This window comes from Cervus canadensis, chromosome 8 (genome assembly GCF_019320065.1).
Source record: "Cervus canadensis isolate Bull #8, Minnesota chromosome 8, ASM1932006v1, whole genome shotgun sequence".
In the NCBI taxonomy this organism is placed as follows: Eukaryota; Metazoa; Chordata; class Mammalia; order Artiodactyla; family Cervidae; genus Cervus; species Cervus canadensis.
This window is the reverse complement of record NC_057393.1, coordinates 53958052-53985972: the sequence shown is the minus strand read 5'-3', so window position 1 is coordinate 53985972 and position 27921 is coordinate 53958052. Positions and strand designations below refer to the sequence as shown.

At 47.3% G+C, this 27921-nt stretch overlaps 2 protein-coding genes across 3 annotated transcripts; both read right to left on the bottom strand.

The window, feature by feature from the left end:
* Positions 1-440: 440 nt before the first annotated feature.
* On the bottom strand, positions 441-5903 carry LOC122446278 (mannose-binding protein A-like). 2 transcript variants are annotated; one of them, XM_043476248.1, is made up of 6 exons: positions 5591-5903; positions 3960-4089; positions 3070-3259; positions 2562-2678; positions 1618-1692; positions 441-980 (listed from the first exon to the last, which is right to left on the bottom strand). In XM_043476248.1, exons 2-6 carry the CDS (start codon positions 4029-4031, stop codon positions 607-609), a joined length of 828 nt encoding a protein of 275 aa, XP_043332183.1. In that variant the 5' UTR covers positions 4032-4089; positions 5591-5903; the 3' UTR covers positions 441-606. The 2 variants fall into 2 exon arrangements, with proteins under 2 accessions (XP_043332183.1, XP_043332184.1); XM_043476249.1 differs by lacking the exon at positions 3960-4089 and having other exon boundaries at positions 450-980; positions 5591-5812.
* A 3973-nt stretch (positions 5904-9876) lies between these two features.
* LOC122446757 (pulmonary surfactant-associated protein A) lies at positions 9877-14109 on the bottom strand. The gene is made up of 5 exons (XM_043477265.1): positions 13989-14109; positions 12979-13173; positions 12590-12709; positions 11772-11849; positions 9877-11319 (listed from the first exon to the last, which is right to left on the bottom strand). The coding sequence occupies exons 1-5, from the start codon at positions 14074-14076 to the stop codon at positions 10943-10945; spliced, it is 858 nt and encodes a 285-aa protein (XP_043333200.1). The 5' UTR covers positions 14077-14109; the 3' UTR covers positions 9877-10942.
* Between the last annotated feature and the right edge of the window lie 13812 nt (positions 14110-27921).

Below are 27921 nucleotides of genomic sequence, written 5' to 3'. Positions count from 1 at the left end.
CACCCCAGTGGCTATAGGGAGACCACAGCCACTTGAGCAGGTGAAGGGATTCCTAGGACTATTCATTTTTACCCATGCCAGATGTTATAGTTTGGCAATGAAAGATTTTCAGGGATAGCTCATGAATAACTAAAAACAACAGTTATGTTGTAGACAGGGTTGGGGTAGCCATTGGAAGGAAGGAGACTTTGACACCAAGTAGTGTCAACTTGGAAAAATGGGAATTGGATCTCTTGGAGGCTGAGACTAATGCTTGCTTGGACACAGATGTGGTCCTCCACTGATCCATCAGCTGGGCTGCAGTGTCCTCACTAAAAACGGAGAGAGTTTGTTTGCTTTTTCTGTAATTGACTCTGACCCAATGCTGTACTCTCAGGCAGCACAGATGGTGTCCTTTGCCATGGACTGGACCAGAAACCCTCATGCCCCACTGGTCAGCCTCTTTTCACTTCCTCCTCCCACAATCCAATACACCCCTTCACTTTCCTCCCATCCCCAAGAAGGAATGAGTCAACACTGGATGTGGGAAAATAAGCACTGAATTCTCTTCCAGAGCAGCAGAGAGGTCAGCAGGGAGTCACTGAGGGAGCAGAGGAACTTGCCTCTTCAGGCTGGAAATTCACAGATGGCCAAGAAGGAAGAAGAACAGGAGATGTCATTCCAGAGCCCGTCTCGTAAGAGGAGCACACAGTCCTCCCCTGAGCCATGGTCATTGGGTTCATCCTTCTTCCAGTTGCTGTAGCCTAGCCTTCCTCCGGTTACATACATAAACTGCCCTTCGGTCGCCTCATCTGTGATGCCCAGGAAGGCAGTATCTGGGGCCATGTCCTGGATGGCTTTGTTCTCCTCTGCATTCTTGGGTGTGGCCACAGTCGCCCCAAGTGCTGTGCACAGAGCCTTCACGCTGGAAAATGGCATCTTTTCACCATTGGTCACGTACAGCTTCTTCCCAGACTTCTTGCCCAAGGAGAAGGTTTGCACTGAAATCATAAAGGGTAGGTGGGGTTGATTTGGCTTAGAGCCCAGCCCTGGACAGCAGATGAAAAAGCCCTCTCTGGGAATCTGGGGTTGAGCCCCATTCTTCACCACCTCTGGTGAGATCCTGGTAAGAAGGTAAAGGCAAGTCCCTGGCAGCAAGCCAGGGATCTCCTGCGAAATCCCATCCTTAGGATAAATATCTGGAAAAATTGTCCCTGTACTGGTGAACCTAGGAAAACATGCTAGAGCCCCACTGCCAGGTGTAGGCACCAGGGTGAGAAAGAGGCATGGATACCCATCTGAGACCCATGGGTGCTGAGGAAGGAGCAAAAATCCCAGAGTCAGCAGACCTCCACTCCATCCTCCTTCATCTTCCTAACTGCATGCTGGTGAATTAATTATCCACACTTCTTGGACCTAGTTTTTTCTCACCTGTCAATAAAATGGGTGTAATGCCCACACATAGGGATGGCAAGAGGATTGAATGAAATCATATTATTAAGAAAATGACAACCAACCTAGCCCTGGTATATAATAAGTGGTCATACATGTAAGTTCTTTTCCACCCTTCCCCCAAAACCTAGAGCTCTCTGGAGATAAAAGAATCCAGAACACATTGGCGACAGAAAAAAAGCTTACACTTTTTAACACGATCCAGTTCTGATTGCAGGTTCCTTATCTGTCCCTCCAAGCTAGCCAGCTTAGCCTCGGCAACTATAAAGCAATAGGGAGAGGGTATTTATTGAGAAGAAGACCTTAAATTGGAGAGCAGAGTATTTTGAAAATACATGCTTATATTAGCATAGTAAAAAGTATTCCAGAAAAATAAAAAGAAGCAAAAAGAAAATAAAATGTATTCCTGCCTTCCCAAGTATAGTAACTATTAGTAACTATTGTAAACTATAACTCTGGAAATAATAATAATAGTAGCAGTAACAGTAATACCATAAACTATAGCTCTGGGTCCCTTTCTTCATATATTTCTTAAATATTATAATGACTCATAAGAAAGGTCCAACAAATGATTCTCCTTTCTGAAAAATTTTCCTAATCCTATTTTAATTTCTTATTGTAGGCAGACTCTTAAATACATTTGTTATTTTGATAGGCCAGTGGATAAATATTAGTAAGAGGTCATCATTTTGGTTTTGTTGTTACTGAATTTATTTTACTCTCAACTAAGCTGCTATGACGTCACCCATTATCCAGGCATCCTATGAGGCCAACACTTTTCACACCACTCTTGTGACAACAGACATAAAGTAAGGGCAGAAAAGACCCATCTCCATCCTTGCAGTCTGGAACCACGCACTGGACTGCTGCAGCTGAAGAAAGGCCAGGGCACATGTCCTACAGTGGCCTGCTGAGGGAGCAGCTGGCGGAGCTTGGAGGTCTGTACCCAGGCGCCAGTGGGAATCCCCTCAGGCCCCAAGGAACTGAGAGGAACGAGAGTGCTGGGTCAGGAAGCAGAGCTGAGCAGCTCCCAGTGGGGCAGCAGGAGACGGGGCACCTCCCACCTGGCCTGGAGTTCCCAGGGCCTGCGCCCCCTCAGCCCCTACTACATGCTGGGGTGAGCTCCTTACCCGAGCTATCTCCACGATCTCCTTTGTGGCCCCTGGGTCCTGGAAGCCCAGGATTCCCTATATTTCCTGGAGGCCCCATTTTCCCTGGAGGGCCCTGTGAGCCTCTGAGCCCTTGCCCTGTTGGAAGATGAAGGAAATATGATGAGGTTGCTGTCACTCATTCTCTTTCTCCAAAAGCTCAATAGTTGATCGACCCCAAGAAACTGCCACTCAAATTGTGGTGACCCAAGGAAGAAAGATCCTCCTGCCTCCCAGGGATGGCCTGTCCTGAGGCAGCTCCCTGGCAGACAAGACACCCCTTCTCCAAGGACAACCATGCATCACCAATTCCAGGGTGGCAATGAGGGGTTCTGGAGAGCCAGAGAAGCATCTTTAGAGAGAATGCCCTTTCACAGGCACCCACCATAATGAAAGGTGAGCCTCCTCCTGTCTCTATGCTAGATCCCTCAGAGGGGACACTCTCCTGTTGGGGTAAAGCTTTAAGAAGGTGGAATGCCCTGTCTTCTACCTGGTTCTCCCTTTTCTCCCTTGGGTCCATCTCGCCCGTCTCTTCCTGGGGTGCCGTTAGTGACTGGGATGGCACAGGCTACCACTGGACAGGTCTTCTGAGCATCCTCACCCACTTTTGCATTTGAGAAGGTTGCTGTCACCACACACAGGAGGACAGGAAGTGATGAAAACAGGAACATGATCCTTACCTTAGAATGAAGAGCATTGAGGAAAATAGTTTCATCTCATTTTGTTTAGCCAACATTTGCCACCACCTCTGCAAAGAGGAACTAAAAAGCCTCTTGATGAGGGTGAAAAAGGAGAGTGGGAAAACCTGGCTTAAAACTCAACATTCAAAAAACTAAGATCATAGCATCTGATCCTATTATTTCATGGCAAACAGAAGTGGAAAAAGTAGAAGCAGTGACCGATTTTATTTTCTTGGGCTCCAATATCACTGTGGACGGTGACTGCAACCATGAAATTAAAAGACACTTGCTCCTTGGAAGGAAAGTTATGACAAACCTAGACAGTATATTGAAAAGCAGGGACATCACTTTGCTGAAAAAGGGTCTATATATAGTCAAAGCTATGATTTTTCCAGTAGTCATGTATGGATGTGAGAGTTGGACCATAAAGAAGTCTGAGTACCGAAGAATTGATGCTTTTGAATTGCAGCGCTGGAGAAGACTCTTGAGAGTTCCTTGGACTTCAAGGGGATCAAGCCAGTCAATCCTAAAGGAAATCAACCCTGAATGTTTATTGGAAGAACTGATGCTGAAGTTCCAATTCTTTGGCTGTCTGATGCGAAGAACCGACTCATTGGAAAAGACCCTGATGCTGGGAAAGAGTGAAGGCAGGAGGAGAAGAGGGTGACAAAATACGAGATGATTGGATGGTGGCACTCACCCAATGGACGTGAGTGTGAGCAAGTTCCGGGAAATGGTGCAGGACAGGGAAGTCGGGCATGCTGCAGTCCATGGGGTCGCAAAGAGTTGGACACGACTGAGCTACTGAACAACAACTGATGTGCTGGGCCCTGTGCTCAGGGCAGTTGACACAGGGAAATATCACAACTCTTGGCTCTGAGTTACTCCTAAGCTACTAGGAAAACTACTACTAGGATAAGTAAACTGTATTAGAGTTAGATTAGTGCTAACACAAATTTAGATGCAAGTGTAATCTGATAGGGGCCCATTTTCCCTGGGACTCTTTTGCCCTGTGGGTTCAAGGCTTAGTAGTTTAGGCAGCCCTAAAGCATGGAGCCCATGGGGTCTGCACAGGACACACAAGCCCTGTCCCTTTTAGAACAGGTGATGGCCCAGCAAAGAGAGCTCATTGCTGGCATGAGCTTTGGCTGCTCTCTTAACTCCCTTTCTTGAAGGTCTACATAGCCTAAATTTCCCTCTTCTATCCCCTCCTATGGACCTGAAAGCTAGACTCAAAACTGCTGCAGGTGATCCAAGGTCCCACAAGGCCCATTGCTTGATGGCACCTGTTTCTACAACATCCATTGTCTCATTTCACATAAAAATCTATTTTGCACCCAGGGTCCCAACCACCCTCAGAACCATAGCTGTTTCCCAACAGCCTGTCAATCATCTTGTTTAATAAAGTCTCTATTTTGTGACAGGCACTTGCTGGGACTAGGGACCCAGATTGCCCTGAGGTATGGAACCTTATTCTGACCCTGAGAATGGAGGCTTCTTGGTCATTGATACCAGTCAACTGAGACTTAGATTTACCTCCTTCCCTTCGTTTGAATTTTCCATGGAGAGGCCATTTGTCCAGCCAGAACCCGGGCTTCTAAAATTTCTGTTCACTCTGGGCCCAGTAGGGTCAGCTCACGTTCCTCCTCCTGGCAGGATTCTCTGCGAGCTTCCCAGATGCCTCTCTGGCTCTGCGCCCCATCCAGCTATCAGATCCCCATCCAATCTTTGCCTGAGCTGGCCCCCTTCCAGGAAGCCTTCAGAGCCCAGCCGCCATGGGCTTCCCCCTCTGCTTATCTCTGGCCTCTAACCCCAGTGTCCCTGGAGCTGCTTCATGACTACTGCATCTGTCCTTGCTTCCCCTGGCCTATCAGCTCTCTTAAACCTTTCTTTCCTCCAGGACTCAGTAAGAAGCAATGAGTGGGAAGGGAAATGTTTTTCTTTTATAGGATTTTGAATTTGGGGATTAAGTAATCTCTTTTTTTGGCTGTACCACACAGCAAGTGGAATCCTAGCTCCTGGACCAGAGATGGAACCACTGGTGGGTAACCCCTGGATTGCTGGGGAAGTCCAGGAAGGGAGTTTTCTTGATCAGATCTTCACCTTTCTCCTTTCTTTATCTCCCCCTGATTATGCTAGAGACCAAAGCCAGAGCTAAACATGTTGCTAGCATATACACCCCACTTCCATCCTTCCATTTGGCTGAAAAGACCACCTTTAGTTTGCAGATGGTCAACTGGATTCAGGAAGGGCACAAGACCCCAGGTCAGAGAGAGACAGAGGCCCTCAGAGAGCCTGATGACCCCACCATAGCCCCTGCCTGGAACTCTCCAGGATCAAGTCAAATGGCCAGACTCTTGTCCCAGGCCCCCACTTCTCTCCTCCACGAGTGACCTACTAGGGCCTCCTCAGAGCACAGAGGCTGTGGCTGGGAAGTTGGTCCTCCAGCCTGGGCCTTTGGCAGATGCCTCAGCAACGTCAGCCCCAACTAGTCTAGTGAGCAGGGACAGTGGTGGACTGGCCTTCAACCCCAGATTAATGAACAACCATCCTTAGAACTGCCACATCCTGGGCAGTTCTCCAGAGCTGCTGGTGGGTTCTCCACCTTAGCACTGGGCAGCTCTCTACTGCAGCACCCCAGACACCTCCTACTGCTCCCTCCCACACATCCATCTCTACCACTCAGCTATCTGATCATCTAGAATCACAGATTCTCAGATCATGGATCAGAATCACAGAAGATTGTTCTTTCCCAATATTTATTTCTGGGAGAGACATGCATACACATCCTACCAAACACATGCTCATGCACACGCACACGTACCGGCAGGCACACACACACACACACATACAGGTACACACCACTGTGTTAGTTGTTTTGCCTAGTTCACCCCTTCATCCATATTTAGTGTACTGGGGGTAGGAGGGAAGGAGTTAAAGACCTACAACATGAAGTCACCTCATCCCTTTCTCCTCATTCAGAACGTCCCTTATCTGTCCTCCCTGGGTGCATCACAGGCCTAGGTACAAGGAGAGGAAGTATTTGTAAATAACTCAAATTCAGAGTTGAGCATGGGCATTTGTACTAGGTGTTCTAGCCAAGAACACTTCTCTCCATCTTTGCACAATTACTTGTTGTCATTCAGATTTCAGCTTAAGTGATATCACTGGAGAAAGCCCTATCACAAAATTATAGTTCTCTGTTTTAATTATCTGCTTATAGTCCATCTCTATGTAAAATTGTCTTATTTCTTTGGTTGCCATATGTATTGACCAGCCTACTCCTTTAGAGCAAGAAGTTCATCAGAACAGGGATCTTACATCCCCACCTACAGGAGGGCCTGGAACAGAATCACTGTTCAATAAACATTATGAAACAAAGGAATCCTCCAGCATTGTGTCTTCAAAGCGGCTCTCTTGACTTCCCTCCACCTAGAGCTGATATCTGTGCTCTCTTTTCCAGGGCAGGAGCTGCCTTTGATTCTTTTCTCCTTGTCTCCAGGGTGTAACTCAGGGCTGGGCACACAGAGAGGATCCATTGACAGAGTGAGGAGAGAAGCAGAGACCATGAGCAGGGCAGACACCAGACCAGTCCAAGCCTCCTCCGCGCCTGGGTTTCCAGGAGCATCCGGTTCTTACTTCCAGAGTCTGAGCAAACGGCCTTTTTCAAGTCCCTGATGCAACTTTGAATTCCTGCCTTCCCCCAAACGTACACCCACTCTTTGAAACACTTATTCTAACAACTAAAGCAACTCTAGAGGTTTGCTTTGTCTCAGGGGGTGGGGCCGCTTCCCGTTGACTCTACTTCGTGATTGGTGATTTGCCTCCTCAAGGGTCATTGGCCCTTGTGTACTCAAGTCACCGTGCCCTGTTCAGCAAGCCTCCCAGATTCCTGTCATCAAGGAGCTGCCAGGCGCTGAGAGGAACCCATTGTAGAGAAGATCGCTGCCTCCCACCAACACACCAGGATTGTGTTTCCTGATGCCATTGACATAACTATGAAGGGCCCTTAGGTTCAGAGGACAAAGAACACTTAAACCTTACAGCAAATGAGCAGACCTCCCAGAAAGGTGGAAATCTGAAACAGAGATTTACATACAACTAGGACACCATATGTGGGCTTCCCTGGTGGTTCAGATGGTAAAAAATCTGCCTCCAATGCAGGAGACCTGGGTTTGATCCCTGGGTTGGGAAGATCCTCTGGAGAAGGGAATGGCAACCCACTCCAGTATTCTTGCCTGGAGAATTCCACGGACAGAGGAGCCTGGCCAACTTCAGTCCATGGGGTTGTGAGAGTTGGACACAACTATGTGACTAACACTTTCACTTTCAGGACCCTATCTGTGCTACAGATTTAGAGGAAAGGTAGCTATAGAAGGAGGGGAAAACTTGGAACAGGAGGAGGGAGGGGTGTGCACTGTGAGCAAAGGGACAATAAGAAATACTTGACTCTGGAAGGAATAAAGATCCTCCCTTGAGGATGCCATAAGCCTGTCCTCTCATAGATCTGGCATTTGAATTTATGCTTATTAGTATTATTTTGCTATGATTGTTATTATTGAATTTTTCCCTTTATGCCAAGATGAAAAACTGTTTTTCAAGTGTTGCAGTTCATCACAATCTAGTGTACTGTGGGGACATAAAGACAATCAAGGACCTTACCCTTAACCCAGGCACTCAGAATTTTCCCAGGTGGAGGTCAGGTCAGTTTGAACCTACCTTGTAAAAACTACCAAACGCAGTGAGAAGTAAGCAGAGTGAAATCTGACTGATACAAGACTCAAAAATAGGCCTCTGAAGACTGTCGCTCTGGACAACAGATAAACAGACAGTTTTAAAAAGACAGTATAAGTGGAACTTCACTGCTTGTCCAGTGGCCAAGACTCTGCAATCCCAATGCGGGGGCCCAGGCTCCGTCCCTAATCAGGGAACTAGATCCCACATGCCACAAGTAAGGATTCACATGCCACAATGAAAGCTGAACATCTCATGTGCCACAACTAAGACTCAGCACAGCCAAATAAGTAAATAAATTTTAAAATAAGAGTGTAAGTAAGGAATAAATAAGGAATAATAAAGGTATAAATAAAAATTTAGCCATGGAATTAATGAGCTAGTATAAGGAAATAACTATAGAGCTATTAATAAAATTTCAAAAACCTTGTTCTTTGGAAAATCAAATATATTTGGCAGATAGGTCCACAGTGGCTTGAATGATTGCTCCCGTTTTCTCATGCCTTCTTTTCATAGAGATACATAGCCATGCCCTTTGCCATGGTACTTTGTAGCACCTCCCACTAGAGTGTGTGGAGTAAACACCCCAACCCCTTTGGTATTTGATTTGGCTCTGTGACCATGAGCAGATACTCAGGGAACAGCAGCTTTAAATGTGAGAAGAATATGTCCCTAGTAGCCACTAATATCAGGATAATTAAATGATGTGGGGAAAATATGAAGCCCCCAAGGAAGCTTGAAGTAAAAAATAGTTATTAAAATCTAGTCGTGCATCAATGGTTAATAGCCCAGTCCCTGGACTCTGTCTTCCTGTATTTACAGCCCATTTCTGCCATGAACTAGCTACATGATCTTTGGAAAATCATTTTAACCTATATGTGCCTCAGTATTCATTTTTAAAGACCCCTGGTGCTGGGAATGATTTGAAGGTGGGAGAAGGGGACAACAGAGGATGAGATGGTTGGATGGGATCACCGACTCGATGGACATGAGTTTGAGTAAGCTCTGGGAGTTCGTGATAGACAGGGAAGCCTGGCGTACTGCAGTTCATGGGGTCACAAAGAGTCGGACACAACTGAGCAAATGAACTGATTAGTTTTTAAATTGGGCATAATGATAGCATCTACATATTAGGGTTAATGAGGATTATATGAGTCAGTACAAGTATAATATATGGCACATAGTAAGTGCTATGCGTATATGAGCCATTAGACCAAGTTGGGTATATTCCAGGAATGCAATTGTTCAACATTAAGAAATGTATCCATGTAACTCACTAATTTTATAACAAGTTCAAGAATCTTAATAATCTTATAGATAGGTACAATCTTGAAGCCTTGAGGCTCACTCTTTTCCTCAAACTAATACACAGTCTCAAAATTATTTACATATATTTTTCCTAAGAATGCAAACTTTCTGGGGTTGATTTAAAACATAGTCCATGGAGAAGGAAATGGCAATCCACTCCAGTATTCTTGCCTGAGAAATCCCATGGAGAGAGGAGCCTGGTGGGCTACAGTCCATGGGGTCACAAAAAAAAAAAAATAAATAAAACATAGTCCAAATGATTATTGCCCCTAGCTTTGTCATTAAAATCTGTCTAATTTCTGATTCATCACCACCCTGGCCATAGAGTGGTGGCTTCTTAAAGTGAAAGGTAGGCAGTAACTTTTTCTCTTATTTTTTTGCATGTGTGGGTGGTAGAGAGAATGATGGTGCCCAACGTGCTTCCAGGATGGAACCAGGTGGCCCCTATCACCCAACAAAGAAAGTTTAACCTGAGATTGAACTTCCCACTTTTCAGGTAAGTAGGGGTTCAGAGCCAGAGTTAACTTGATTTCGAAAAATACAGAAATGTTTCTTGAAACCAAAGCAGTGGAAACTCATGTTAACACATTCATGATTTATTACACTTGAATCATCTCTGTTCAGTGAGAAGGTGGGGTAGTTATGAGCACAAGCTTCAGGTCCAGGTAGATAGGTTTGAAACCAGCCTCTGCCAATTGCTTCATGTTAAAAAAAAAAAAATTCAAAACATTTCACTTCTGTAAATTTCAGTGTCCTTGTATAAAAGATTGGGGAAAATAATGCTCGTCCCATGACACTGTGTGAAGATTAAATCATATAAGATGTCTTAGAAGTGCATGTCATGGTGCTTGGTATATAGTATGTGCTCAATAAATGGTGGTGTGACAAGTGGCGTGAACTCCTCACTGAGGTTTGAAGAGGTGGGGAATGTGTTCATCAGCAGGCAGTTATTTGGGCAATGTCTAAGGTGGGGGTGAGATCTTCCTTAGAGGTGCTGGCTGACACCCAAGACTCAAGGAAGTGGATAATACATGCCAATCACTAGGAATGAGCTGGCCATCACCATGCTGAAGTACCACCTGGCCCTCTGACTTCATAGAGAGCCTAACAAGATGCCTCCCCATAGACCTCAGGTTGATAGATAAACCCAAATGTATCCTTAGCTCCACATGTGTGAAATTTCCCAGAAGTCCACCTATCATTGTGCTTGAGCAGAACTGCTAAATCTTGATGAGGCTGGGCAAGCAGTGAGCTGCAATGACAGAGTAGAGGGGGCCAGGAAGCAGGCACCCTGTGTGGTGCTTTGGAGGGAACCTTCACCCCAGGACCTTACTGTTGCCATCTGTAAATAAAGGAACTGGACAAGAAGAGGAGGAAAGAAACCTCTGTCCCTTGCAGAAGGGCAAAGTTAGAATGGCTGCCAAGAGTGCAATGCTGAGAAGGGCTTCCAGGGGAGTCAGAATGATTAGTGATCATTGGGGAGGAGTCAGGATCCACCCAGGAGTGGAATGCTCAAGAGTAACTTCAATTCTGATAGCCACAAAGGAGTAATAGCACCTGATCCGTAGACCAGGTGGATCCCCAGGATGGAGGCTGGAAGGGAAGATGGGACTCTGTCCACCCTGTGGCTTTGGTGCCTGCTCAGAACTCACAGATGGCCAGTCGGTACTGCAGGCAGTTCTTGTCATTCCACTGACCATCTGTGTATATCTCCACACACTTCTCTTTACCCCGGCCCCTAGGCTCCCCTGAGTACCAGTTGGTATAATTCACAGGGGCTCCATCCAGGTAATAGAAGTCTCCAGCGGTGGGGCCTTCGACCAGGCCCAGGTAAGCATAAGTGTTGTGCTTCTTCACGATGCTGGTAATGGCTTCATTCTCCTCTGGACTCCTCGGGGTAGCAATCTGTCCACCTGCTCTGGCACATAACTCTTTAATGGCATCAAAATTGACTGACTGCCCATTGGTAGAGAAGACCTTCTCTCCCACTGCCATCATGGACCCCTGCAAACTGAGGACTGACAGCAGAAGAACCCAGGTCAGGCCACAGACCTCTTTGCTTCCTTCCCTTCAGGCTCTCCACCTTTGTGTTCTCCCCAATCTCCTTATCTTTGCCTGTCTCTGTCATCCCCCCCTTTTCCAATTCTAGTCTTTCTGGATTCTCCACTATGCTCTCGTGATTCTATTTATTCATTCACCCATTTAACAATTACTTATTATTATGTGTCATAAACTGTGCGATTTCCTGGGATTCAAAGAAAGCAATATTGCTAGGGACCTTGCTTCCCCAGGACATAGGGAGCTAATTCGTGCCTACTTCTCTCACCTCTGGCATTTAAGAACATCTAAAACATGACTTCCACATCTACACTTGTTCATCAAGTCTCTACATTCTGGAGCCTGGTTCTAAGGATGAGGAGAACTAATGGGAGACCCCCTACCATATAAAGCCCCAAGGGGGATCCCTTACCGCCCTGTGACTGCAGAACTTGATGTCTGATCTCATGGAGTGTACCCTGGAGCTCTTCATCTAGATACGCTGGAAAGCCTGTAGAGAGATCCACAACAAGATGAGAGGATCAACAGGTCAACAACAACCCCACTTGCTGCCAAGCAGATTTGAGATCAACTGCGAGCCTGGAATTCTGCCCTTCACTTGTCTAGAGCCACTGCCCAGGCCCCAGGTCATAAGGGTCCACAAGGCCAGAGTGTGTTTCCATATTCCCTACACACTTGTCCCTTAGTGCAGCCTTGCACCTGCTCGCCCCTTCCCTGCTCTTCTTCCCTTCCATGTCCTTTCATGTATCTGTCTGTCCATATCTGTGGAGTTTTCCAGTTCCTGGGCAGGGCCCCTTTCCCACCCTCCATTAAGAGCAAATGTGGTTCTTTCTGTACTCTGATGAACCCTGATTACTGCTATAAGGAATAGTAAGGAACCTAGAACTCCAGAGGTCCCCTGGGCAAGCAGGGTCCCCAATTTCATCATCCGTCTGCTCCTTGGTCCATGTGCGCCCATACACCTCAGCCCTAGGAAGTGCCTCCCCTCCTCCCATCACTATTCTATTTCCCACACCTGATGTCTTGTATCTCCCTGTCAGCAGTTGTAATGCACAGAAAACTTTCAATTCCCACCAGACTCTGCACTTATGACCCACACCACAGGCACCTCTGGGATGGATGCCCTTTGGGAACTTGCACAATTTTGTCTGACCCCCATCATTCCTCATGTAACTGAACACATGGGCATGGTGTCCAGTCGCCTCTGCCCGTTGGCCCCATCCAGCTCACCTGGAGGACCTCTCTCGCCAGGCTCTCCCTTTTCTCCACGCTCTCCAGTGAGGCCAGGGGCTCCAGTCATCCCATCACGCCCAGGGAGGCCTGGCATTCCTCCAGGGGGTCCCATGGGGCCTGCAGAGAGAGGGAGAGGAGGATGTATGGTATCTGTCACCCACAATGAGTTGGGGCTGATGTGACTGGACCTCCATTTCAGCCAGGCTGACTTGCCTGTCCCTCCATGGGCACCATGAGGATAGACTGTCCAGGGCTGTTCCAGTCTAAGGGTCCCAGGAAATACCCACCAACCAGCTGACCCTTGGACCCAGCCCAGACCCCTGGACCCAGTTGGGCAGGTGGTCCCCTTGAAATCAGGTCACTGTCCCCCAGCTCCCACTCAGTACCTGGAGGCCCAGGGTCTCCTTTGATACCATCTCTCCCATCTCTTCCTGGCAGGCCATGGGATCCAGGAGTGCCAGGAGTGCCAGGACTTCCAAGACAAACTTCCTTCATGTCACACTCGAGGCCAGAAGCCACCATCCAGAGGAGGGTAAGGGTCAAAGAGCACAGCAGCATGGCGCCTGCTCCAGCAACTCCTCCTGCAGAAGAGAAGGGCCATGGCCCCTCTGAAGCATTAATGAGGGCCTCCCCTTGCTCTGCTTTGTCAAGATTCAGCACATGCTGGGGCCTGAGGGCTGGGTTGGTACAGACAGGAACTCTGGAAAGACCCAAATTTTTCTTGGAAACTGCCAGCATCATTTGGTACCTAACACGGTCTCATGCCCCATCCCCCTGGCTGGAGGTGGTATGGTACCTGGTTAGGTGAGGGGTTGTAAAGAGCTCTGGAGAGTCAGAGGACCTGGATTCTACTAGAGTCTCTGTTCCTCGCTGTGTGACCACAGGGAACTCACTTTACCTCTCTTGGCTTTCCCTAACACATCTGCCCTGGAGGCGAGCCTGGCCTGTACCTCCCAGGCTGCTGGGAGGAAGGAAGTGGTCACTCACTCACTCGTTCTGTCTGTCCCTCATACTCTCAGGTGCCCTCCTTTTGAGTTGAGGGATCATGATCCTGAGGATGAGGAGAAATGACCAGGGCCCATGGCTTGGCCATTCCCAGTTAGTCAATGATGGGGATTCCCCTCCTCCCTGCTCTGGTGTCCCTTTCTCCTTGGAAGGCTGTTTCTCCCCCTGCCTGCAGGGGTCCTCTCCTTGGGGAGAAGGGACCTGGCCTAGGAGCACAGTGAAGAATGAGGATATCTGCAAGCCCATCATCCTGCACCCATAGTTAGGACTCTGTGGAATAGCTCCTAGTAGTACAGGGGAGGCCCCTCCTTCCCACCTGACCTGTAGTGAAGCCTGTGCCTGCTGGGCTGGTTCACCCTGGGGAAGACCCAGAGGATGGGGCTAAACTCACCCGCAAGAACACAGCCCGTGCTCCTTGCCTCCAGAGCAGGGTGGCCAGGTGGATGGTGCCATTTATACTGATGTAGGCCACCAGGCATCCTCTCCACCCTGTAGAGGCTTCTGTCACAAGGGCCTCTACACCAGAAGGACCAGGCAGGAAGCTGCCATCTTGTTTACTCAATAACATTTCCTCACAGGCACTCAGGCTGGAGAGGCACTTAGAAAACCTGCTAACGAGAAACTCCAGGTCGATAAGAAGGGAAATTTCCCATGGGCCAGAGGTCACCCACTTTCCCTCCATCCATCCAGTTTCCCACACAGTGAAGGACGAGAGCACTTACAAGGAGGCATGTGGCAAAGGAAGTCTTCCTCCTCCTGGGTCTCAGCCCCCTGGACCTGGCTAGTGACATGTTCACACTCCTGGGATCACTACCCCCAAAAAGTCCACCAGTAGGAGAGAACATACCAGGGCTGGACTCTTTTCCCAGGGGAGCAGAGAGACAGACCAGTGGTGTAAAGGGCTGTCCGCTGGGGTCATTCCAGTTCCAGAGCTTCTTTGGTTCTTAGAAGTATCCCTGTGGCTCTAAACCACGCAGAGGTCATGTCTCAAGCCAAGGGATCATCAGATTGAGCTGGAACAAACTGTCTGTCAAGGGGCATGGCTCACTACTGAGCCTCCCAACTCCTGCCTCTGGGGTCTGTGGCTGAGTTGATGGGTACATGGTTCACTGGCACAGGTGAACCCTTGGCAGGGTCCCCACTCCTTTGCCTTGGTAGGCTCAGTAGTAGGGAGGCAGGGCAGGAAGCCATGGTTTCTGTCTTGACCATGGTGATGTCTAATGACCCGCAGTAGCAATATCTTTCAGTAGTAGAATGACTTGTGAGGACAATGGAAGAGATTCCCTCTTCAAGCCACTTAATTAGGAGGGAATCTCTAACGTAGGATGGTAACAATGGAGAACCAAGACCATGCTTACCTGTGAGTGGTCTGAAAATCTTGAGATCTGCAGGGAGAGTGGGAGCTTAGCTAATGGAACTCCTCTCCTGGGAGCAGGAGGCCTGTCAGAGCTGATCCGGAGGTCTCGGTGCTTCCAGCTGCCCTGCCGCCACCTGTCACATGCCTGTGACTCTGCCAGGCATGGGATGGGGAGCCAGGGCCAGCACTGGGCTGGGGCAAGCGGGGAGCAGTTCCAGCTTAAGGACCTCAACTTGGCTTGGAGGGAGTGTGGTTCTCGGGGTGAAGAAACAAGAACAGGGAGGCTCTTCTTGGGCAGACTTTGAAGGGCCCTAGGGAAGGCAACCTGGAGGTCAGGGCCATGTGGTTGGTTGGGGAGAGTGTGGACTTAGGAGTCAGAAATACTCAAGTTGTGATTTGGAACTGCCACTCACTTTCCATGTGGTTTTGATCGGGTTATATAACTTCTTGAGCCTTTTTTAATTTTGAATCAAAATTAAATTTCCTATCAAGCCTATAGGAAAGATGCAGGGGCAGTATAAATTTTTTTCTGAAACTATTATAGTCCATCGCCCTAGTACCTTAATTTATATTTTATACAAAGATATTTTTCTACATAGCCATCAAAATGAAGAAATTAGCACTGGTTCAGATATTACTTCCATTAAATAGTGACAGACTATCATGGGGTATTTTATTTAATCATTTAGGTCATCTGTTTAACAAGTTATTCATGTATCTTAATGCCAATATATCAAAGTATGTCATAAAAATTCTAATAAAATCACGAATTATTTATTTACCTGGCCTTACCTCTTTCTTCATCTCTTGTTCCATCAATTCTCCCTTCTGCAGCTTCTCAGAGGATAATGCTTCAAGTTCACAGAACTGAGTGCTGCTTTCCGTGTCTTTGATCATGATTCTTCTCTTGTCTGGAGTGTTCTGACTGCATTTTTCTGCCACAAAAAAAGTAGATATCATACAATATTTGTCTCTGACTTATCTCACTTGGCTTCCCTGGTGACTCAGATGGTAAAGAGTCTGCCTGCAGAGCAGGAGATCTGGGTTCAATCCCTGGGTCAGGAAGATCCCCTGGAGAAGGAAATGGCAACCCACTCCAATATTCTTGCCAGGGAAATCCCATGGATAGAGGAGCCTGGCAGGCTACAGTCCTTGGGGTCGCAAAGAGTTGGACACGACTGAGCGACTAATACTTATCTCACTTAGCATAATGTCCTCAAGGTCTATCCATGTTGTTGCAAATGGAAGGATTCCCTTGTTCTCATGGCTGAATAATATTTCATGGTATGTATACACCACATCTTATTTACCCATTCATGTATCAATGGACATTTAGGTTATTTCATACTTGGCTATTGTGAGTAATGCTGCAATGAACACGGGAATACAGACATCTCTTGATAAACTGTTTTCATTTCCTTTGAATATATACTCAGATATATACTTTGAATATATACTGAGATGTCTGTAGTTCTATTTTAAAATTTTTGAGAAACCACCATACTGTTTCCCATAGTGACTAGACCTGTTTACCAGTTTACAATTCCACCAACAGTGCACAAAGGAAAAAATAATCTTTTTACTGTAAGTATGCAATATTACTCTTTGGTTATCTGAAGTTCAGATGTAGTTGGGCATCTTATATTTTATCTGGCAACCCTACCTGCAGGGACCTAGTCCTGCAGAGGTTGAACAGAGATCTCCTTTGGCTTTGCTGTCACCTCATGGGTCTAATTTGGGACCGCGTGGTCAAAATGAATCATCTTGGGCTCTGACCTCTATGTGGCTGGTGAGCAGGAGAGTGTGTGGGTACAAATGAGGCTGCTATTTAAAACAAACTCCAGGACTTCCCCAGTGGACCAGTGGTTAAGACCAGGGAGCGTGGGTTTGATCCCTGGTCAGGGAACTAAGATCTCACATGCTGTGCAGTGTGGCCAAAAAATAAAAAATAAAACAACCCCTAGTTCTCCTGAAGTGGTAGGGGATACCCAGGAGCCACGGGTGAGAATGCTCAGGGCTTGTTTCATGCCCTGTCTCCACCTGGACAAGAGTGACTCTCCCGAGGGAGTTCCCATGGCTACATCGGGAGGGTGGGCAGGGAAGTAAGATACGGTAGGATAGAGAAAAGGAAAGGACTGAGTGTGGCCAGAGTGCCTGACCCATCTCCCAGGGAATGAGTGTCCATCAAAGCAGAGATGTTGACCATGTGCAGAGGTTTCTCACCAAGTCAAAGTGTCCCTTTCTCTGGGGCAGTGGACTTCAGACACCTTGCAAGGCACACATGCTCAGCCCAGAGAGGAGACAGCAGTCAGAGCTCAGGTTCTGGTGCTTATTTACATGTGACTGCCTGCTGGAGGCAAAGCTGAACACAGCCTACGGGGTAGGACAGGTGGACGGAGGGACTAGCAGCAAGCAGGCTGGGGTTCACCTCCCCGGGAAGGACGCAGGATGGGCTGCCCCTGGATCCCAGCCTCAGGGAGTTAGAGAGACTGTCTGCCACCTATTCTGTGACAGGGAGAGGACTTTCAACAGCCTGCAAGCTTCTTCACAGACAGCGCTTTAGTTTATCCGAGGATCAAGGAGGCCCTGGTCATCAGAATCAAACATGCACATTAGCCTGTGCTCTAAACGGTTACAGTGGTTCCGGGAGGAATCCCAAACTCAGGACAACATGGAGCTCTCTTTTCCCCCTGATTCGCAGAACCACCAGCTTCTGATCTGTCTGATTCCAGCCTCATGTCTGTATTGGAGTCGAAGGGACTTTTCCCATCATGTATCTCCCCCTGCCTCCCCACATTCATTATGTTCATTTATCACATTCATCCAGGCCCCCACTGTCCCTCAGAGAACCTCGGAGCCCACATCCTGATACACAAGTGACCTCCTGTGTCAGCCTTGGCCTCCACCTGGGAGCCTGGCCCCAGAACACCATGGGGTCAGCAGTGTGAGTCTGCACAGAGCTCTCTACAGAGGCTTGTTCTTTTGGGTCCTTCCACATGGCCTACTCTCCCACGTGCAGTGCCCTTCTGTGAGCCCTCCTGTATTTAATTAACCTCAGATTACAGCAAAACTATCTCAGTACATTTCATCCCAGACTTTAGAAAACATTTCAGAAGAGCCCAAAGCCTCTGGGCACAAAGGTCCTGCAATGCTTGTCCCAGTGACCCGGGATGTGGGAACAATGTCTCCTGAGGCCAGGATGTGGGCCTAAGATTGGCTATGGTCTGGGTTTCATTTTCTAGAAGACTTGAATGTTCAAGAGGGGACATTCTCTGGGGCTTTCAACTTAAAGTAGCTCAAGAATGGGGCTGAAAAGGAGGTCTCAGCACCTCCTACCCTGCTCTCTCACAGCATCCGGGCAGGCAGTCAGACCACAGGCTACCCCACCTCACTGAGCTGAAGAGATGATGAGACAACCATTCAGGTAGTGGTCCTGGCAGGGGGACTGATGTGGGGGAAATCTGATCCTCGGTGGAGTGTCCCACATCTGTAGGGAGCAGGGACCAGCCCCTCACATACTAGCCCAGTGTCCACCCTCTGAGGGGCAAGCAGGGCTTCCCTGGCCTCTACATCACTCCTAAATCTACAGTCTTCTGAAACTGCCCTCTGCTTTGCTGCTGCTGCCTCCGATCCCTCCATCCCACGTACCGGAGGATCTGCTGGGTTGTTATTCACTGCCCCAGGAGAAGCTGACCAGGAATAAGTAAAGACTCCAGATTCCAATCAGTATGTATCTGAAACAGCTTCAACCAAACACATTTTCGTTTACCAGGAGATGGTGTTAATATGAAAATTATGACTATAAGCATTAATGTAAAAAACTGAATTTGTGCTTCATATATGACCTGAGCCAGAGGAACTCAGCCTGCTGCAAATCGAGCATAGCCCCATCCTCTGACAGAGCTGGGACTTCCCTAAGCTACATGAAAGTGAAAGTGTTTCTATTAGTCGCTCAGTCATGTTGGACTCTTTTGCGACCCCATGGACTGTAGCCCGTCTGTCTCCTCTGTCCATGGGATTCTCCAGGCAAGAATACTGGAATGGGCAGAGTGGATAGCTACATGGCTATACCCCAACTCAAGACCAGAGGGCACATGCTGACCATGGCCCCCACACTGCCCAAGTCCAGGAGCCAGGTCTGCAGGGACATTCAGAGAGGCAGGGCCTTCAGGAATTCAACTACGGCAGGCCCCCAAAGGGCCACTGGCCGCCAGCCACGTCTGCTTCCATAAAAGAGCCTTGTCTTGGCAGTCCAGCTGTCCTGTCCTGGGGCTGTGCCCTCTGCCAGAGCTCTGTCTGCCCACAGCTCTGCAGACATCCATAGGACACACAAAGATTCTGCATGAGATGCCAATTGGTCCAAAGACCAACAGTGAGGAGGAGAAAAAGCCTCTGCCCAAGAAGTGCGTAAGAGTAGGCTGAGGATGAGTGTCTAGGATAAACAAGAACCAGGGAAGGGAACAGTGAACTAATTAGAGTCCCACAAGGATGCAAGCCACACCATGGATGTAGAGGAAACTGAATGACCAGCAGAGCATTGTTCCACAGCCCCAGAGAATTGAGGAGAGTTGGCTGGATTGGGAAACACATATGAGAGGAATAGAGAGGCCCAAGGAGGGAAGGCGAAGAAGGCAATAGCAACCCACTCCAGTACTCTTGCCTGGAAAATCCCATGGACGGAGGAGCCTGGTAGGCTGCAGTCCATGGGGTCACTAAGAGTCAGACACGACTGAGCGACTTCACTTTCACTTTTCACTTTCATGCATTGGAGAAGGAAATGGCAACACACTCCAGTGTTCTTGCCTGGAGAATCCCAGGGACAGGGGAGCCTGGTGGGCTTCCGTCTATGGGGTCGCACAGAGTCGGTCATGACTGAAGCGATTTAGCAGCAGCAGCAGCAAGGAGGAAAGGAGACCGAGGTTGGTGCATGTAATGAAAGGTCAGAGGGTGGCAGGACACAGTGCCACAAACTCTCCTGCATGTGCCTGAGTCTTACAACCCTGGGGAGCTCCTTACTCAGGAAGCCCCCTGGTTCCCAGCTGTGCCCCTGAGGCCTGGCTTGCTGCAGGGTGGGGGATGATGGCACCTGGGGCAGGGCCTTCAATGTCTTTAATCAGGCATTCCCTTTGCCTTCTAAGGTCCACTGAAGAGCAGACGCGAAAGTTGGATGGCTTGTGTGTGCCATATGGTTTTCTGAGGAACCTGAGGGTCAGTCTCTCATGTGCATAATCCCTCCCCCTGGGAAAAGGGTTTGCTCTAGAGATGGAATGTTAAGAAAAGGGTTCTGACTTCTCAGGGCCTGTGAATGGCTTCTGTACCTACAGAGGCAGGAGGTGATCCCTGAGCCTTAAGGCTCATCATTCCCAATAGAACTCACAAGAGGGAGCCCACGGCTCAGTCCAGTTCAGACGTTCAGTCGTGTCTGACTGTCTGCGACCCCATGGACTGCAGCATGCCAGGCTTCCCTGTCCATCATCAACTCCCAGAGCTTACTACAACTCATGTCCATTGAGTCAGTGATTCCATCCAACCATCTCATCCTCTGTGGTCCCCTTCTCCTCCCACCTTCAATCTTTTCCAGCATCAGGGTCTTTTCTAATGACTCAGTTCTTCCCATCAGGTGGCCAAGGTATTGGAGTTTCAGCTTTAGCATCAGTCCTTCCAATGAACACCCAGGACTGATCTCCTTTAGGATGGACTGGTTGGATCTCCTTGCTGTTCATGGTACTCTCAAGAGTCTTCTTCAACACCATAGTTCAAAAGCATCAATTCTTCAGTGCTCGCCTTTCTTTATGGTCCAACTCTCACATCCATACATGACCACTGGAAAAACCATAGCCTTGACCAGACCTTTGTTGGCAAAGTAATGTCTCTGCTTTTTAATATTCTGTCTAGGTTGGTCATAACTTTTCTTCCAAGGAGTAAGTGTCTTTTAATTTCATGGCTGCAATCACCATATGCCATGATTTTGGAGCCCCCAAAAATAGTCTCTGTTTCCACTGTTTCTCCGTCTATTTGCCATGAAGTGATGGGACCAGATGCCATAATCTTGGTTTTCTGAATGTTGAGTTTTAAGCCAACTTTTTCACTCTCCTCTTTCACTTTCATCAAGAAACACTTTAGTTCTTCTCTTACTGCTGTCGTGTGTACCTGCATATCTGAGATTATTGATATTTCTCCTGCAGTCTTGATTCCAGCTTGTGCTTCATCCAGTCCCACATTTCTCATGATGTACACTGCATGTATGTTAAATAAGCAGGGTGACAACATACAGCCCGTGGCTATCCCACAGGAAATGCATGGGTCAGCTCTGCCCTCTGGTGGTTGCAGGAAAAATTGCAGTCAAATGAGATGGTCTGAAAACAAACGTCACACATCACACTTTCCCTGTTCATTCATTCCACCTTCACGGAGGGCTGTTTTATATCAGGGGCCTTGATAGGTCCTGACTTAATCCTTTCACTCTCCTGGCTCTACCATGAGGATCCTCCCTTCTTTCCCTCTGACCTAGCCTGATAGTCTTCACCCTTGGACGTTCCATCGCTATTTCCACAGAGGCTGGCTCAATGCTGTGCCCTGGAGAAGGCGAATGTGAACCAGTGTCCACTCCTGAGCCCCTGTTAGGTTTCTTTACATCCACCATATCCTTCCCAGGGCTCCTCTTTACTCCCTTGTATAATAGAGGAACCGAGGCTCAGTGAGGCTCTATAACTTACCAGAAGTAGCACGGTCTGCAGGTTCTAGAGTCAGGTTTGAACTTCTTCCCATTTGATCTGACAGAAACTTGGGCAAAGCTTCCCTGAAGATCCAGTGCATCTTTTGCCCACAGCCTTGGCTTAGGCTCTGGATGGACTCCTCTTGGACAGTCACTCTGGTAGTGACTTGATCAGTTCAGTTTAACTTATATGCAGAGTACATCATGAGAAACGCTGGGCTGGAAGAAGCATAAGCTGGAATCAAGATTGCCGGGAGAAATATCAATAACCTCAGATATGCAGATGACACCACCCTTATGGCAGAAAGTGAAGAGGAACTAAAAAGCCTCTTGATGAAAGTGAAAGAGGAGAGTGAAAAAGTTGGTTTAAAGCTTAACATTCAGAAAACGAAGATCATGGCATCTGGTCCCATCACCTCATGGGAAATAGATTGAGAGACAGTGGAAACAGTGTCAGACTTTATTTTCTGGGCTCCAAAATCACTGCAGATGGTGACTGCAGCCATGAAATTAAAAGACGCTTACTCCTTGGAAGGAAAGTTATGACCAACCTGGATAGCATATTAAAAAGCAGAGACATTACTTTGCCAACAAAGGTCCGTCTGGTTAAGGCTATGGTTTTTCCAGTGGTCATGTATGGATGTGAGAGTTGGACTGTGAGGAAAGCTGAAGGCCGAAAAATTGATGCTTTTGAACTGTGGTGTTGAAGAAGACTCTTGAGAGTCCCTTGGACTGCAAGGAGGTCCAACCAGTCCATCCTAAAGGAGATCAGTCCTGGGTGCTCATTGGAGGGACTGATGCTGAAGCTGAAACTCCAATACTTTGGCCACCTCATGTGAAGAGTTGACTCATTGGAAAAGACCCTGATGCTGGGAGGGATTGGGGGCAGGAGGAGAAGGGGACGACAGAGGATGAGATGGCTGGATGGCATCACTGACTCGATGGGCATGAGTTTGAGTAAACTCCGGGAGTTGGTGATAGACAGGGAGGCCTGGCATGCTGCGATTTATGGGGTTGCAAAGAGTCAGACACGACTGAGCGACTGAACTGAACTGAACTGATCAAGTCACTACCAGAGTGACTTGATAGACCTTATCCAAGCCTCAGGTCCCAGGACTGCTCACTGTATCAGCCAGAAGCTCCAGCCTTGCTCTTTGCCTAGAATCCACATCCACCCCTGGACATGTTTGATCCTGGATCAGCCAGACTACTGGGCACAGCAACTTATGCCCCAGCCTCCAGTCCCAGGGCTGCTGCTCCAGATCTTGACTCAGGCTGCTCCTAGGCCTTCAGCAGGTACACAGCCAGTGGTGCCATCAGGGGAGGCTCTTCACTCTAGATGAAAAGCCTGAAGGCCTCCCTGGCCCAGAAGCCCTGGAGAGGTGAGAATCCCAACCTGTATGCACCTTGTGCAGCCCTAAGTAACTGAACGCAGTCCAGCCCTGGTGCCCTGCCAGACCCAGACAGACCACCAGGAGCCCCTGATGCCATGAAATAGCCTCTGCTGTTCTCTTTCCACCCAGCAACAGAAGCTTTGACAGAGAAAAAGTGTTCCAATATATCTAATGTCTTTGGTGGTTAAACTTCTCCCAGAAGTTTCTTAACTATTGTTAAGAAATAATGAATTACATCATCAATTTAAATTTAACTCGTTACATTTTCTAGATGTTAAAATATAATGGGAATCATTTTAAAAACCACTACCATAAACAGTGTTGCGATGAACACTGGGGACATGGAAGCAACCTAGATGCCCATCAGCAGACAAATGGATAAGGAAGCTGTGGTACATACACACCATGGAATATTACTCAGCCATTAAAAAGAATTCATTTGAATCCATTCTAATGAGATGGATGAAACTGGAGCCCATTATACAGAGTAAAGTAAGCCAGAAAGATAAAGGCCAATACAGTATACTAACACATATATATGGAATTTAGAAAGATGGTAACGATAACCCTATATGCAAAACAGAGAAAGAGACACAGAAGTACAGAACAGACTTTTGGATTCTGTGGGAGAAGGCGAGGGTGGGATGTTTAGAGAGAACAGCATCAAAACATGTATATTATCAAGGGTGAAACAGATCACCAGCCCAGGTTGGATGCATGAGACAAGTGCTCGGGGCTGGTGCACTGGGAAGACCCAGAGGGATCGGGTGGAGAGGGAGGTGGGAGGGGGGATCGGGATGGGGAATACATGTAAATCCATGGCTGATTCATGCCAATGTATGACAAAACCCACTACAATATTGTAATTAGCCTCCAACTAATAAAAATAAATGAAAAAGAAAAAAAAGAAAAAATAAATAAAATTAATATAAATATTGGCTATATTCCCTGTGCTGTACTATATTCCCTTGTCACCTATTGAAACATAGTTTCTACCTCTTAATCTCTTGCCCCTCCCCACTTCCCTACTATGATAACCACTAGTTTGTTCTCTGTAAGTCTGTTTCCTTCTTGTGATACATTTTATTTGATATTAAATATGAGTGACGACATACAGTATCTGTCTTTGTTTCATTAAGTTTAATACTCTTCAGGTCCATCCATGTTGTTGCAAATGGCAGAATTCCATTCTTTTTATGATTGAATAACCTCAGTCAGTAAAGAATCTGCCTGAAGTGCAGGAGACCCAGGTTCGATCCTAAGGTTGGGAAGATCCCCTGGAGAAGGAAATGGCTACCCACGCCAGTATTCTTACCTAGAAAATCCCATGGACAGAGGAGTCTGGTGGGCTGCAGTCCATGGGGTCACAAAGAGTCAGGCACAACTAACACTTCACATTTCATAAAATATATACATCTTCTTTGTCCATTCATCTGTTGATGGACACTTAGCTTGCCCCATATCTTCGCTATTGTAAATAATGCAGCTGTGAACGTGCATGCTAACGTGCTAAGCTGCTTAAGTCGTGTCTGACTCTTTTGTGACCCTATGGACTGTAGCCCACCAGGCTCCTCTGTCCATGGGATTCTCCTGGCAGGCATACTGGAGTGGGTTGCCATTTCATCCTCCAAGGGATCTTCCAGTACCAGGGGTTGAACCCTCATCTTTTATGTCTCCTGCATTGGTAGGCGGGTTCTTTACCACTAGCACCACCTGGGAAGCCCCAGCTCTGAACATTAAGATACATATATCTTTTTGAATTAGTGCTTTTATTTTCTTCAGGTAAATACCCAGGAGTGGAATTGCTGGATCATATGGTAGTTCTTTGGCACTGCCTTGCTTTGGGATTGGAATGAAAATTGACCTTTTCTGGTTCTGTGACCACTGCTGAGTTTTCCAAATTTGCTGACGTATTGAGTGCTGCACTTTAACAACATCATCTTTTAGGATTTGAAATAGCTCAGCTGGAATTCTGTCACCTCCACTAGCTTTTTTCATAGTAATGCTTCCTAAGGCCCACTTGTGTTCACGTTCAAGGATGTCTGGCTCTAAGTGAGTGACCACACCATCATGGTTATCTGGGTCACTAAGACCTTTTTTGTATAGTCAGTTTTCATTCCGATGTCAAAGAATGTTGAAACTACCATGCAATTGTGCTCATTTCACATGCCAGCAAGGTTATGCTCATATCCTTCAAGCTAGGCTTCAGCAGCATGAACTGAGAACTTCTAGACATACAAGCTGGTTTCCAAGAGGCAGAAGAACCAGAGATTAAATTGCCAACATGGATCATGGAGAAAACAAGGGAATTCCAGAAAAACATCTACTTCTGCTTCACTGACTACGCTAAAGACTTTGACTCTGTGGATCACAACAAATTATGGAAATTCTTAAGAGATGGGAATAACAGCCCTAACCACTAGACCACCAGGTAACTCCCTATTTATTCTCTTTTTGATTACAGCCATTATGACAGGTTTGAGGTAATATCTCATTGTGGTTATGATTTGCATCTCCTGATGTTCAGTGATGTTGCACATCTTCTCATGTGACTATTGGCCATCTGAATGTTTTCTTCAGAAAAAATATCTATTCAGGTCTTCTGCCCATTTCTTAATTATTTGTTTTATATATACATATATATATAAAGTTACAAGAGCTCCCGTCTGGCCTGCAAACTTTCTGCAGAAAAATCAGCTGACAGTCTTACGAGGGTTTCCTTATATGTGAATCGGTTCTTCTCTTGCTGCCTTTAAAATTCTCTTTAACTTTTTTAATTTAAATATCTTATTATATCTTGGTATAAGTCTGTTTGGGTTCATCTTGTTTGAGACCCTCTGTGGATAGGAGGGAGGGAAGGGAAAAGAGATAGAAAAAAGGAGGGATGGTTAGGAGTGGGAGAGAGGGAGTGAGGCAGGAGGGAAGGAAGAGGGGAAGGGAAGGGAGGGAGGAAACCACCGTTTGCCATGCCTGAGCATTCACACATTACTGTTCTCTCTTGTCTATAGTTTTCCCTAAGGAAAGCTTAAAATTACTGTCCATCCGAGTATCTGATTTACATAATTTAAAATATAAATGCATGTTGTATAATTTTAAACAACGAATTGAAATAGATGCAAATCTACATGCTAATGACATCAGGTGACCATATAAGATTAAAATTCACCATTTTGGACTACAACAAAAACCTCAAATTTTTTTGAAAAATACAAGTAACAGAGATTATTTTCTGTAATTGCCTGTCAGAGAAACTAGAAACAAGTGGAAAAGTTGAAGCAGAAAACCATGTGGAAATTGTAGAACTGCCTCTGGGGTAAATTTTGGATCTAGAAGCCACTGGAATCTATCTGTAGCTCAGAAAGTTACAAATGGAAAATGAAACATAAGCAGAGAAACAGAAATAAGATAGAAACAAGTGAGATACCATAGAACTCATGACTTTGGAATATTTGGTGCCAAAATCAGAGCTAATTAAAGGTGATCATCCTTCTTTCCTTCTCACCCCCCCTGTACCACATTTTTTGGGGGGAGATAAAGTTCCTAGGTAGGACCCTCAATCTTGGCAACAGGAGGAGGGGTCACTGCTATTCAGAGCTGAGTGGAGGGAGGTGGAGGGACCTGCCTCTTGGGAGGGAAGCAGCCCTGGGGGAGGTGATGGGGAGGCGGCACTGTCAGCCTGGCCAGGGCTGCCCCTGGAAATGTCTAGGAGATCCTCAGCCCAAGAGAACAAGCCAACCAGCTTTACGTCACCCACAAATATCAAGAGGTCCCTACCCCACTGCACCCAACCTCCTGTCAGAAAGAGGGAGGTGTGCACCAGTGTTTGGGGTCAGGGACCCTGGAGGTGGGGGGACCCCTCAGGGTCTGGGGATAAATGAAAGGGGGTTCCCTACTCCTCCCCAGGGGCCCAGGGCTGTCCCTCTTACTGGGGAGTACACACAGCTCAGAGGGTCCTCATACCCTCCAGAGCAGCAGGGTGAGGCCCAGTGCTGGCTGGGACATGATCCAGCCGCTTCTTGCAATGAAGTGAAGGGGACTCAGCCACCACACCTGTGCTTCCCCATCCTGCCTGGGGACAGGGTCAGCTCTTTATGGAGGGAAGATCCTCAGAGGTGCCTCCACCCTCCTGAGCCTCAGTTTCCTCCTCTGTAACTTGGGGGTCTGAATAGTCCTCTTAGGCTACACAAATGCCTCAGCAGTCGCAGCCTTGACTTGTGGAGGACAGAGGCTCCTTCCAGCCCCCAGTGTCCCAGGGCCACCCTGTTGGGACTCCACAAAACACCCTAGAGGTAGCCCCCTCAACCTTGGCAATAGGAGAGGGCCCTGCTCTTAGGTAGCCAAGAACAGACTTGGGTTTCCCAAGAGAGTCACATGCCCATCCTACCACCACCACCATGATCCATTCAGCACACACCAACCTTGCCTTCCTGGTCCTCCTCAGGATGGGGCATGGACACCTGACCCACAGTTCAGGGAGCAGAGCACTCCCTCCCTGTCTTGATGGCACCTCTGACCCAAAGGTCAAACCAGACAAACGTGGCATTTAAATTTTAAGAACAAATGAACCAAGTACCCTCTTGTAAGTTTGTAAACAAGTCACACGGACTGTAATTCGAAACTTCCTTATACACCTTTGCCAGCTCTGGATTTTAAGAATATTTCCCCATCCCACCCCCCAGCCATTTCTTTGCCAAGATACAATATTGCATTTTTTAAAGTTATTTCTTGAAATGTGTACAGCTGAGCAACATTGATTTCTGGTGATTTATTCCATTACTTTAATTATATCTGTTTATTCCTGTTCCTATATTTTGTCCATTTACCTCTGGGGTTTCGCTGCTCTCTTATTGATCTCTAG

Bases quoted from the DNA above. Each gene is read 5' to 3' on its own strand.
- LOC122446757 (XM_043477265.1), bottom strand. From the start codon at position 14,076: ATGCCTGGTGGCCTACATCAGTATAAATGGCACCATCCACCTGGCCAC. The intron at 12,710-12,978 runs GTACTGAGTGGG...CTCTCTCTGCAG, and splicing joins AGGAGACCCTGGGCCTCCAG to GCCCCATGGGACCCCCTGGA. The intron at 11,320-11,771 runs GTAAGGGATCCC...TTCTGCTGTCAG, and splicing joins AGTTCTGCAGTCACAGGGCG to TCCTCAGTTTGCAGGGGTCC.
- LOC122446278 (XM_043476248.1), bottom strand. From the start codon at position 4,031: ATGGACTGCAGCATGCCCGACTTCCCTGTCCTGCACCATTTCCCGGAA. The intron at 1,693-2,561 runs GTAAGGAGCTCA...ATTGCTTTATAG, and splicing joins AGATCGTGGAGATAGCTCGG to TTGCCGAGGCTAAGCTGGCT. The intron at 981-1,617 runs GTAAGCTTTTTT...TTATGATTTCAG, and splicing joins ACTGGATCGTGTTAAAAAGT to TGCAAACCTTCTCCTTGGGC.